The following is a 13,004-nucleotide window of genomic DNA, read 5'->3' as shown; positions in this document are numbered from 1 at the left end:
GGGGAGCTGGGGTCTCCCAGGGAACTGAAGCATCCCAGCTCTCAGCCAGGGTGAAGCTCCTAGGCCCGAAACAGCCAAGGCCGTGGGCTCTCTGCTGCAGGAAGGGGTGTGTTAGGGACGAGGACAAGACCCCCTGCAGTCCCCTTGGTCTCAGGCCCCTGGTACCTAAAGCACTCTGGTTGCCTCCCGCATCCCCAGGCTGCAGCCCAGCCCCAAGCTGTGCTGAGGGTTTGGAGATCCAGTTCTCCGTCACTCCCTGCCTGTCTTCAGCCAGGGGAGGCACTTGTATTATTAGTGTTTCCATATGTGGCTGTGGAAATAGGCTATTTCCACTTTTTTATCTTTCCTCCCTGACTTCCTACCCCACATCCATGCATCCCCCCATTTTCATCTTCTTTTATGGGAGGAAGTTTTAAAAAAATAATTTAAACCTTACAGAAAAGTTAAAAGAACAGTGTAAAGAACTCCAGCAGTCTCTTCACCAGATTCCCCAACCATGGTTCTGCATTTGCTCCACATCTGTTCTCTCTCTATTCTGACATGATGCCCCAGTCCCCTCCCAATTCTCCAATTTCTCCCAAAAGCAAGGACAGCCTCTACAGTATCCCCATGTGACCTCCCAGGCAGGAAATCATCAGTACCCGCCCACAATACCACCCCACCCACAGAACCTGTTCATGTTTGTCAACTGTCCCAGTTCTGGCCCAGGATGCTCTCCAGGATACTCTCTGCATTTGGTTGTTATGTCTCCTGTCTTTCTTTGTCTCTCCGTCTTTGTCAGTCTTAAAGAGGTCCTTGTTCTGTGACCCTCAGTCTAGGGCCCTTGTCCAGACTCAGGCCACACTTTCCTGGGGTCAGTCTGCTAAAGTGATCCATAGCAAACTGCTTTTCCGGTTGCATTTCCTGATATGAAGAGGAAAATGGAAAGTGAGGAGCACGTGGGTGGCTGGAGGGCCATTTGGGTGTGGCTTTAGACCATCCTTCTACCCTCCTGCCCCTTCAGGTCCAGGGCAGGCAGGCTCCTTCTGGCCTCTCCTCTGGGACCTGTTTCCACTCAGGGTTCCCTCTTTCAGTATCAACGGTCTTACAGACGTCACTTTCCAAGAGGCGAGCTGGGAGTGGGGGCAGAGTTAGCTACTTACAAATCTTTCTTTTCTGACGGTCAAAGTAAGAGATGCTCTTTATGGAAAACCTGGAGGTAGAGACAGCAGTGAGGATGCAAAGCTGGCACTTGCTGGAATCTCGGGCCTGCATCGGCTCGTGGGCAGGTGGCCGTGCCTTGTCCTAGGCAGTGCCCTGTCGGGCCCTCCTCTGACCCGATCCTCTGTCCTGGTTCCTCTGTCCCAGGCCACGGAGGAGAAGGAGGAGATGGAGGAGTTGCAGGCCTACAACCGGCGGCTGCTGCACAACATCCTGCCCAAGGACGTGGCCGCGCACTTCCTGGCCCGTGAGCGGCGCAACGACGAGCTCTACTACCAGTCGTGCGAGTGCGTGGCCGTCATGTTCGCCTCCATCGCCAACTTCTCCGAGTTCTACGTGGAGCTGGAGGCCAACAACGAGGGTGTCGAGTGCCTGCGGCTGCTCAACGAGATCATTGCCGACTTCGATGAGGTGCGGACTGGCCCCCGACCCCGACACCCCCTTTCCCATCACCAGAAGTGAGCAGAGATGTCAGAAGCCCTGACTGCGTCCCAGACACTGCAGACATTTCCTCCCCATCACCATGTTACAATGGGGAAACTGAGGCCCACAGATGTTAAGTGTTTGGCCTGCAGTCACTACTTGTAAGTGGCAGAGCTGGGGTTTCAGCCCCAGCTGTTTGAACTTGAAGTCTCGGTACCTTGGCTGCCCCATCAAGGCCCCGCCCCGCTGACTTGCCAACCACCCCACCCCATCATCCATCATTCCTTTCCTGCCAGGCAGGGACTCAGCTTTTGAGAGGGACCAAGGAAAGAAGAATTCCCAGGCTAAGGGAGGAGACAGGACAAAGATGCAAAGCCCTGAACAACAGAGGCAGAAACAAAGACATCTTCTTCATTTGTTTATCACTCCCTTGTTGGGCATCTAGTGTGTGCCAGGCCCTGGGGATACTGTGCCCAATGGGACAGTCTCAGCCCTGGGAGCCCACCGCGTTGTGGGTGTGAGAGGTCAGCCCCAGCGGGAAGATGGACTAGAGCACGGAGCGCAGGGAGGAGAGGGCTGGTGGAGCTGGGTGGGGGCTCTGGTGTGTGGGTGGGCTTGTAGCCCACAGCCACTAGACAGCAGGTAGGTGCTGGAGCAGGCCTGCCTGCCGGGTAGCACCGGGGCTTTGCACTGAGTTGGCGATGGAGACGGGCCCCACTCTTTGAAATGGGGAGACACAGGGGCCGTGCTACTGCACTTCCCTACGGACTTCAGTGCAGCAGCCTTGGGGGTGACCCAGGTTTGGCCTCCATCTGTCCAGATCATCAGTGAGGATCGGTTCAGGCAGCTAGAAAAGATCAAGACCATTGGCAGCACCTACATGGCCGCCTCAGGCCTCAACGACTCCACCTACGACAAAGTGGGCAAGACCCACATCAAAGCTCTCGCTGACTTCGCCATGAAGCTGATGGACCAAATGAAGTACATCAACGAGCACTCGTTCAACAACTTCCAGATGAAGATTGGTGAGCTGGGCCGGGGAGTGCTGAGGGCTTGGAGGAGCTCCCCACTCACCATCCCCCATCCCATGTCCGTGACCCCGTCCAAACAGAGGCTGACATTATGGGGCGTCCCTGCCCAAGGGGTGGGAGTAGGCACTGATCTCACAGCGGAGTTCTCCCAGGGCCTGGAGCTGCCCCTGCGCGTTGGTGTGCGGGGGACATGCCCAGGACGCTGGCTGAGTTCCTGCCTCTCCCACTCGCTGTGCCTGCTAGGGAGGCTTTGTAGGGGGTGCTGTGTGAAAGGACGCAGGGCCCCTGGTCACTGCCCCACAGGCAGATGGCAGTCCCATGTGTTTCAAGTAGTACTGACTTAATGGCAATGTTTTATTTACAACTATGCCAAATTCATTCAGTAAAAACGAAAAGCCGTATAATGAAATAATTATACATTTTAAATACTAATTGTGTAAACATGGTGCAGGTCATTCCATTTGTGAATTTATGAAAATATTGGACATATATTTGACAAAATTGTTAGCAAACCAAAATAAAGTGAAATGTTTAAAAAAAAACTAAACATGAACATAATCATGTAAAATTGACAAATAATTATATTTCAACTTTTTAAAAAAAGTAGTCTTAAAAACCAAAATGGGTGGGTGGGGTTATTGCTGAGCTGTAAGTGGCTTCTGTGTGCATGCGAGCAAAATCCCCTAGGTGCTGTGAAAACTTTTCTGACACAAACTGGGAAAAGAAATGGTGAGGATGTGCAGCTAAGATGAGTCCAGGTATCTTCCCTGGGTTCCTTCTTTGTCAAAGGCCTTGGCTCTTGGTGGTGGCTTGGAGGAGCTTTGTAGATGCCCTGGCATCCTGGGGGCAGGGCTGCTGCAGAAGAGAGGACGGATTCTGGGCAGAGGCCCTCGTCGGTTTCAAAAAACAGGCAGAGCCATATTCTACTTGTTCAGAAAATCTTAAACCAAAAGACTATATAATTTTTTTCATTCTTTGCATTTTATTTTTTAATTGGAGTACAGTTGATTTACAATATTGTATTAGCTGCAGGGGGAAAGCATAGTGATTCAATAGTTTTATAAATTATACTCCATTTAAAATTATTATAAAATATTGGCTATATTCCCTGTGCTAAACAGTCTTTTTTGTATTTAATTTTGTTGTTTTATTACCTCAGCCTTTTATTCTGACAAGTTTGAACTCTACAGAAGAGCTAAAAGAATAGCACAGTGAAAACCCATGTACATCAACACACTTGCCCATTTTGCTCGCTCCCCCTAATGTATACACAAAACGATCTCTGACTCGTGACTCTGAGCATGTTGCTCAGTAAGATTCAAGGTGTCTCAGCAGCTCATTTTGTCCTTAGCATCAATCTTGCCAAGGATGCCCACGGCTTTCAGAGTAAGAGTTACTTTTTCAGCAGAAACTCTGCTTCGTCGAGCATTGCTCTCTCCTCCTCTTGAGGACAATGGAGGTAAAGAATGCTTTCTGAAAGAGCTGGTTTTGTTCTTGTCAGAATTTTAATGCATTATTATCCCCTCAGGGATGTCTTAGGCCACAAATGACTCAGACTTCAAATTTTTTTTAAAAAAGGAACAGTAATTCACCAACAAAGATACTGGTATTTCAGTTCTCAAAATTAGCACATTAAGCCAAAATACTGGATTCCTAAAAATGAATATTGTGATCATGAATGGCCTTGGGAGACCTTTTGTTCTGGCCTGAGTGTTGGGAGCTGGGCTTTCCCTGACGAGCTGGCCGCATTGGCCCTTGGGCACACGCCTGTGGACCGGACCGGGTCTTCATTTTGCATTGGCTGCTGGACAGCCAGGCCAGAGCCAGCTCGGGGGCTGCTTTAACTGATGGGCAGCCTGTGCTTCTGTGTTAACTTCGAGCTTGGTTCCTGTGATGTAGCCATTCTTCTTTTCCTTTCACCCCACCCCTCCCAGCTCCATTGATTTGTATTTTCTTCCTGGTGTGTATTCATTTCCGTGAGCTGCCCCAGCTCCTTCCTTAGACAGGACTGGGGGCTGAGTGGTGGGTAGACAAGTAGCTGGGCAGACAGGTGGGAGCCTTGGCAGATCCCTTCCTTCGGACTCGGGGGAGCGTGGCTTTTGGCCAGTGAGGCTGACAGTCCAGCCTGGGAACAACACATGGGGTAAAAAAAGATACATGTGGCTTGATGGGACCAAAAAGGACAGTCATGGAGGGAAGAGTTTTGAGACTGGTGAGATTTCTGACTTAGTGAGTGACCCAAGGGGCACTTGTGGGAGCTTCTGCTGTGTCTGTGGTCCTGCCTTTCACACACAAGAAACAGTTAAACAGCGAGGCTTAACAAGGCCCAGCATGAGAGAGATAGTTTATGTAATAGGAGGGAGCACCCTGGGGCTTGGAGATGGGGCAAAAAATGTCTGGAGCATATTGATTGAGGCAGACGTGTCAGGGAAGGACTTCACCTGGAGGGAAGAAGGGAGGACACTTGAAGTGGAGACCAGCACAGCAGAGGCTCAGTGGCAGGGTTGCTTAGTGTTGTCTTGGAAAAGCAATCAGATGAGAGGTCACTGGAAACCTTGAAGAGGGCAGCCTTGGTGGTGGGCTTGCAGGAGCTGAGTGTTGCCTGGGCAGCAAGGACGAGGAAGCAGTAGCTATGTGAACAGGTTCCTGTGGTCTTGAGTTACCAAGCATGCAGTAGTAGCAGAGCAGTGGCAGCTGTGGGATTAGGCACAGCCTCAGGCCAGGACCACCCTGGGTGTCCTCAGACCAAGAATCAGGGAAAACCTGCCAAGTGTCAAGGAGGAATGGTAGCAAGAGCAGGCAGGGCAAGCACTGATTGGAACCCTGATGAGCATACTGACTTCTGTCCCCTGCAGGGCTTAATATTGGCCCCGTGGTGGCAGGGGTTATTGGGGCCCGCAAGCCTCAGTACGACATCTGGGGCAATACAGTGAACGTGGCCAGCCGCATGGACAGTACTGGTGTGCCCGACCGCATCCAGGTGAGTGCAGGAACGTCCACCACCCACCTCACCCACATGGGGGCCTCTGTGTGATGCTAAGTGGTCTTCTAGCAGCCCCCACAGTTCCCAGTCAGAATTTCTGCAGCCAAATTTGAGGATGATGGGGAAGTTGGCACTGATGTCTTGAAAGCTTGGGGAACACAATTGTGTTTCAGGCCCTCAGTACCTTGGACAGATCTTCTATCCTGTGCAAAGCCCTCTACTGGCCACAGATGGAACTAGGGGCGTTGGGGGTAGCCAGCTGCTGATGCCAGGCTAGAAGTGCTAAGGGACAACCCAGCCACCCAGAGGGGACACAAGATGACCTCAGGGAGCAGGCTCTTGCCACTTGGGGCCCACAGCACTCGGGGCCTAGTCCTGAGAACCAGCCTCCACTAGCTCCAGCAGGTGTGTGGTGGAGGTGCTGACTGTACCCAGAAAGGGCTCTTGGGTCACCTTGTGGTGAGGCATTTGTCCGTACTGCTACTCCTGTCACCCTGCTCAGGCCCTTCACCCTGCAGCAGTGTCGTGTCGTTACGGAAGCCTCCTATGAGTTCTCCTCTTTGCTCCAAAGCTAAAGCAGAGGCAGGCAGTAATCTGGAGTGAATCCCGGCCCAGTCACTTATTATCTGTGTAACTTCAGGCAAGTGGCTTCGATTTTCTGAACCTGAGAGGACAGTTCTTAGAAAGGGGAACCAAGATCAGCAGTGGTTCTCAAACTGTGGTGAAAAGCCAGTTTCCAGAACTGTTTCTAATTGATCAGGAGTGAGGCTGGTAAACCCTTGGGATCGGACTGTGCGGGGTCAGACGGCTGTGCTCTCGCAGCCCCTCCCCTCGGCTTCCGCGTTACTCGCACAGTGGACGGTGACAAGCACTGTGTGGGCCGCAGGCACGTGTGAGGTGCTCGCGCCCCGCCCCGCACGGGGTGGGTGCAGCCGCCCCCCGACAGCAGCCCCGGGGCGGTGCCGCCGCCCTCCCGCGTCGAGGCGGTCAGCTCTGCCCCAACGGCACATTCAGGGAGGGCTCAGGTCACCCATGGCCTGTCCTCTCCCCTCCTTTGCCCCCACAGGTCACCACAGACATGTACCAGGTGCTGGCCGCCAACACGTACCAGCTGGAGTGCCGGGGTGTGGTCAAGGTCAAGGGCAAAGGCGAGATGATGACCTACTTCCTCAACGGAGGGCCCCCGCCCAGTTAGCAGACGCCGCGGACGCCAGGCCGCCCGGCCTCCGGAGAAACGGCGGAAGCCCCGCTGCAGCCACGAGGCCGCCCTGAGATTTTCCACTTTGACTCCAGAAGCAGCTTCTGCCTTTGCGGCCGGGCGGTTGGGCGGGCGGCCTCCGTCCCAGGCCCCGGCGTGCCAGCGTCCTGCGAGCACCGAGCTGACCAAAGATGCCTCCCCGGTAGAAGACGCCGCCGGACTCGGTGGGAATCTCGAGTTTTCTTATGGGTGCTGCCGCCGCGCGGGCGCAGAAGAGCTGCTGGGGGGCTCGCGGGTGTGCGGCAGCCCGGCTCGGGCAGGGCTGCGGGGAGGCGGCGCGACTCGGGCCCAGGGGGCCCGGGGGGACCCGGGGACCCGGGGTCCGCTTTTCTGTGTGAGCCTTTAAACCTCAGACAGAGGCCGCGCCCCTGCTCCACCGTGGAGGGGGCTTCCGGCGGGAGCGCCGCCTTTGGAGGGACCGCGGCCTTCATCGGCGTCTCCTCCCACACCCGCACACACGGACCGTGTCCCTGCAGGGGGCAGAACTCACTGCGAGGGGGGGGCCAGAGGGCTCGAAGCAAGGAGTGGTGGCTCTGGGAAAAAGAAAATATTTATTAAATAAAACAAAACCCGTTTCTGTGCCCTTCTTTAGACTATGCCAGTTGTGTGCGTGTAAGACCCACAAGCAAATGAGGGCGCCGCTGGGGAGGGAGGGCGGGGGCCCCAACTTGTCTTTTTGTATTTTTTATTTTGTATTATTGAAAACCTTGGAGATCTAACAAATATACCAAATTCTATATTTTGTAAATTCTCTATATTAGAAAACAGCTGTGCACAGCAGGGCGTTTGTGCTCATTTGTACTGTACGTATGTCGATGTATGTACTGGTGTGTGCGCGCGTGTGTGTTTATGCTGTGGAACTGGTCTCATTCAGGACGCCTGTTCCCCTCACTTCAGATTCTCCCAGGTCCTGCCAGAGCAGCAAGCATGTCCTATTGGGGTACCATACATTCAGGTTAGGTAGGAAGATGCATGCACACATTACCCCACCTCTCTGTCTCTCTCTATCTCTGTCTCTCTCTCTCTCTCTCACACACACACACACACACACACACACACACACTCATCACTTCCCCTAAGTAAAATGCAGACAGAATGAAAAGAAAACAAAAAACTTCTTTCCCATCTCAGACGAAGCTGGAACCAAGGGAAGAAGCCTCAACCTGCAGGACAGCTCGGCCACTGCCCACCCTTCTGCTCCCTGAGATGTCAGCCATTTGCTGCCTGCAGAGAGGCAGCTCCTGCTACTCTGAGAGCTCAGGGATGGCGCTGGGTGCTCAGCTGGTGTGGGGATTTGAGGAAACCGCGCCTGCCTGGCTTTCTCTGTTGGCTGAGGTGCAGGTGGCTCTCTCTTGAGATGGTCCCTCAGACTTGGGGATGTAATATACAGCCCTCAGGCTCAGGGAAGGGCAGTGGCTTTGCACTCCACCTGCAAACTAGGCAGAGGAAAGGGTAGAGGCCAGCTTCAGAGTCCTTGGGACAAAGCTAGCAGAAATTTCATTTTGTCTTGTTTTTGTTTAGGGGAGGGGGGCAGTTAAATATACCGAGAAACAAATTCTATTTTTTATACCCTGTGAAGGAGGCATTTGAAAATGATACACTATCATAGAGACATACTCAAACAGAATCCTTGGGTCCTGTACCCAGGTCTTTTCATTGCTTCTCAGGGCAGAATTATCCTCACCTCCAACGTGAGCTTGAAGGAGGTGAGGAGGCACCTATATGCCAGCTGCAAAATGTTACTTTGATGCCCACCTGCACCACCTCTCACTGGACACTAGCACCACCCTCCCCTTTCCACACACTGTCTCCCACCCCAATTTGAGCACAGCTCTGAGAAGCAAAGCTTATGGACCTAGAACGGGCAGCCTTAGTCTGTGCGCTTTTGCTGCTCCATCCTCTGAGTTCTGTATCACCCCTCTCGCATCTGTCGTGAGTGGCCGGCTCTCTCTATGGTGTTGTTCTCAAGCCCCTGAACCCTCCATATGGCCCACCAGTGTTGCTGGGTTTTTGTTTTGCTTCCAACCAGAGTAACGTGTGCTGAGTTCCTCCTGTGTTCCCTTTGTTGGTCATGGCCTCCCCGGCCTTGTGGGGGCCCATCTTCCCCATCCCAGCAGTGACCGGTGACAATGTGCAGTGCTAGCTCTTCATTCCCACCAAGGGGTGTGCACTTTTTTTTATCCCTGCTCTTGCAAAAACGGATACAATTATGATTTCCCATGGAAATTGAAAAGTCTATTTAAATAATTTAACTATTAAACACTTTCACTGGTATTGTGTCCTGGTCTGATTTGCATCTTGGGCCATGGGCCTGGTTCTGGTCCAAAGAACAGTGTACTCAGCACAGAAGGGGCGCTGCAGAGGGAGACTCAGAGGGCGGAGAGCTCCCCTGAGTGGGGACAGCACATTGCTGTGGAGAGAATGTCAGCTGAAGACTATAGTCATTGTGGCAGCAGGCTGGAGAACACTGGTGACCTTGGACCAAGAAGCAGGTGCCAGGGTGCAGGAGGCTGAGGAATGAAGAGATGGAGAGGGGTCAGGGGTGAAGGGGACAAGGAATTGAGGTTGGAACCAGAAAAGATCCAGAGTCAAGGGGAGGATGTTTTAAAACAGGTGAGCCAAACATCCTTCTCTGCTAAGGGAATGAAAGTTGAAAATACAAGAGGGAACACAGATTGTTGAAAGGACCGAAGTAGGTGGGAGGACAGAGATGCAGGCAGGAGGTGAACTGACTTGACCTGGATACTAGTAACAATGGCTACCATCTATTAGGCACTCTGTGTGCCAGACCCTTCAATGAACATTATCTCATTTAATCCTCTTGGCCACCACATTTCACTGAAGAAACAGAGAGGTTGAGTTATTTGCCTAAACCCATACAGCTGGTAATTAGCAGAGATAAGATTAAAGCAGGCCTGCCTGCTAAGCCCATGCAGGTAAGTAACTTCACACGTGCCCAGGGCTCCTCCCCCCAGGGGAAGGGAAAGATGGTAGGAAGGCAGGGGGCTCTTTTCAGCAGTTCCCAGCTACTGCACCATCAAGTGCAGGGTTATATTTGGGATCAGGAAATAAAACCGGAGGGGCTTGGTCAAATTAAATTGAAAACAAGTGAAAATTAAGGAACCAGTGAAAGAGACTTCACTGAGGTTCACTACAACGATGGCCACGTGGAGACACAGATGTGGTTGTCCTGGTCATAGGCAGGTACCAGCCCCAAAGAGAATAGACGTTATTAGGAATTCAAATATGTGTGTGAAGGAAGTAATTGCATAGAGCTAAAGTTTAACTCAGAGAACTTTTCAGGCTGGGGTGAGACCATGGGTAATTAGTCAAATCCATTTCACCTGTAACCTGCCTTCACTAATCAAGGTCTTTTTTGTTTATCAAGGCCGTTTTAATCGTTGCTACAGAAGACTTGCATGTCCTCCAAGCCCCATGTAGCCTAAACTATAAGACATTGGCCCCAGTTGTTCTCCAGAAACTTGAAGTCAGCTGAGTCTAGTTGGAGTTGAGCTGGTTAAGACTCAGAACCACGGACCCTTCAACTGGGCATGTGTGAGTGGCTTTGGTGCACTTTAGAAAGTGCAGAGGACAGTAGTTTAGTTACGCCTGCGCAGAAAAAGGATTTTCACACCTTTTTCCAATCACCTTTCACCACACACCCTAGTCTTCAGACCGCCCTGCTTCTTAATTCGTTATCCTATATAAATACCCTGTGCCCCTGCCTATGGGGAGGTGAATTTGAGCTGTGTCCTCGCGTCTTCTTCCTTGGCTGCCTTGCACATAAGCTTTCTCTTTGCTGCAAACCTCAGCGTCTCAGCATCTCAGCTTGTGCCTCAGGGAGGATAAACCTGGTTTGGTAACAAATTTGGTGAGCTGGCAGAAGTTAAGTCCAGACAGAGATTTCGCCCCTGGTTTGTCGGCCCCTTGGTGGTACTGAGAGCCTGTGGACGAGTTCACGTGGCTGCCTGGTCCGTTTGTTCCACGGATCATCTCTCCGACTTCCCCAGGGAGGCACCTCTGACCTCCAGGACTTGGTTTAATTTTGCAGTGAAGAAATGGTTTCGGGGTTTGGAAGATGTCTTTTGAGTGAGAAACCTTGTTAAACACACCTGTGCAATCCTGACCAGCTCGTGGGTTGGAGGCCCACCGGGTGGGGTTTTGGCAGACAACAGGGAAGGTTATACAGCTGCTTTGTAGTCCGTACCTGGGTTAAAGGCTTGGGGCTCCAGATTTTCTGTTTTGTTTTGTCTGGGTCTTGTTTTTCCGTGTCCATGTTGGGTTGTCTTATTTGTTAAGAATGGACTATTAGGGATTGAGCTTCTTGGTGACTGTGGTGAGAACCGGTAGAAAGATTTTGTGCTGTGACCCCCCCTGGAAGCAAAGACCCTTCAAAATCAGACATGGTAATTCAGTTCCCTCAAGGCTGCATTGTCCAGCACTGGAGAACTTTGTTATGAATCCATGGAAAAGAAAAAGATGGTATTTTTTAACACTGCACGGCCACAATATCCTTTAGACTCCAGAGCAAAATGGCCTGAAAATGGATCCCTAAATTAGAATAAATTTTGCAACTGGATTGATTTTGTAAAGAGGAAGAAAAATGGGATGAAATACCTTACGTATACTCTTTTATGTTATTGTATCAGAGTAAACCTGTGCATAGAAAAAGTAAGATACAGCCCAATAGGAAGGGAAGGCAAAGAAACCTACTTTGCTTGCTCCTCATGAAAAGGAGAACGGCTCGCTGTTAATTCAGCCTAACGCTCTGACTGCTGCTCCTCCTCCCTCCCATGATGAGGCTGTGGCTGCTCCTTCGCTGCCAGTGCCTGAGCCACAGTGTGAGGCTCGCTCCCCCATCCCCGTCTCCAAGGATGGGGAAATAAGAATGGTCTCCCCCTTTCATATCCACCAGGGAGCAACTCAAACTCTGGTAGGACAATCCACCCATTAAGGCAAATCCCCTCGGGAGGTGTAAATGCCAAGACTGGGAGCCAATGGGACTGATGGGTCTACTCTCCATTTTTCAACTTCAGATTTATTTAATTAGAAGAACAATATGGCAACTTAGAGAAATGACTTGCAGAGAATGGAAAGTCTCTTTTCTATTTCTGCAACCCACAACCGCACCAGAGCAGATGTTAAATATTTATGAAGTACCCTCTGCACATAGAAGAAGGCAGAATGGTGCTAGAAAAAGCTGGGGAGCAGGCAGATTGCCTTCATACAGAAGCCCCTGGCACTTCAGTGCAGGCTGTTGCAAGCATAGCTATACAAGCAGTGGGTCCTAATTGGGATGTGAGTGTTGGGAGTAGGCCAAAACTTGAACGTTACTGAGACTGCATTCTTGCGGGGAGTTGGGCAAAACAAAAAAAGACTTAAAGTCAGGAGGTAAAACAGAAACTGAATGGGGATCCTTCAGAATTTCTAGAAAGGGTCTTCAGAGCCTGTAGGCAATATGCAGTTATAGAACCTGAGGCCCCAGAGAATTTAAAAGATGGTTAACGACTTATTGGTGAGCGCACCCCCGATATACAGAAGAAACTGCAAAAGGTGGAAAGGGATTTAGGGATGCCTATGTCTAAACTTGCTGAAATTGCCTTCAAAGTTTTTAATGGCAGGGACCAGGTGCAGGAGAAGGGGGAACAATGCAGAGCGAAGCGACAGACCACTGTTGGCAGCCGTCTTAACACAGAGAACAGCTGGACCAAATCAGGGACCCTCACGAGGAACTTAGCAAAAGGTAGGAGCCTCAAGCCTCAAACTTCCACTCCATAATGACACCCACCAGTGTGCATATTACAAACAGGAGGGACACTGGAAAAGACTGTCACATCCTAAACGAGACTCTTGAAGGTAAAGAACAAGTGGCACATCAGATGCCCGTGCTGAGAATAACAGTGACCAAGAATGACAGGGCCTTTAAGTCCCACATCCATCAATGTCTCCCATATGGAACCCTGGGTGACTGTGATGCTGGGAAATCAACTTTGGGACTTTATATTGATATCGGGCCACTTACTCAGTTTTAAATATCCAACTTTCTAAACTTCCCTCTGAGAATTTTAGTAACTGGAGTGTCCAGAGAAACCTTGAAAAAGCCTTTTTT

General features: G+C 51.2%; 1 protein-coding gene across 4 annotated transcripts in view; it reads left to right on the top strand.

Annotated features, from left to right (window-relative positions):
- Positions 1-9,169, top strand: part of ADCY5 (adenylate cyclase 5) — a 142,737-nt gene extending 133,568 nt beyond the window's left edge. For 2 of the 4 annotated variants that reach the window (XM_032480537.1, XM_032480539.1), the window contains exons 18-21: positions 1,348-1,611; positions 2,444-2,648; positions 5,510-5,634; positions 6,704-9,169. In XM_032480537.1, coding sequence (XP_032336428.1) covers positions 1,348-1,611; positions 2,444-2,648; positions 5,510-5,634; positions 6,704-6,832 — 723 coding nt within the window. In that variant the 3' untranslated portion in view covers positions 6,833-9,169. Of the gene's footprint in view, positions 1-1,347; positions 1,612-2,443; positions 5,635-6,703 lie in introns of all 4 variants that reach the window. The other 2 variants (XR_004320159.1, XR_004320156.1) reach the window with 1 other exon arrangement.
- The last annotated feature ends 3,835 nt before the right edge of the window (positions 9,170-13,004 follow it).

Source organism: Camelus ferus, chromosome 1 (genome assembly GCF_009834535.1).
Source record: "Camelus ferus isolate YT-003-E chromosome 1, BCGSAC_Cfer_1.0, whole genome shotgun sequence".
Classification (NCBI taxonomy): domain Eukaryota; kingdom Metazoa; phylum Chordata; class Mammalia; order Artiodactyla; family Camelidae; genus Camelus; species Camelus ferus.
The sequence above is the reverse complement of the archived record's forward strand: the minus strand, read 5'-3'. Positions and strand labels throughout refer to the sequence as shown.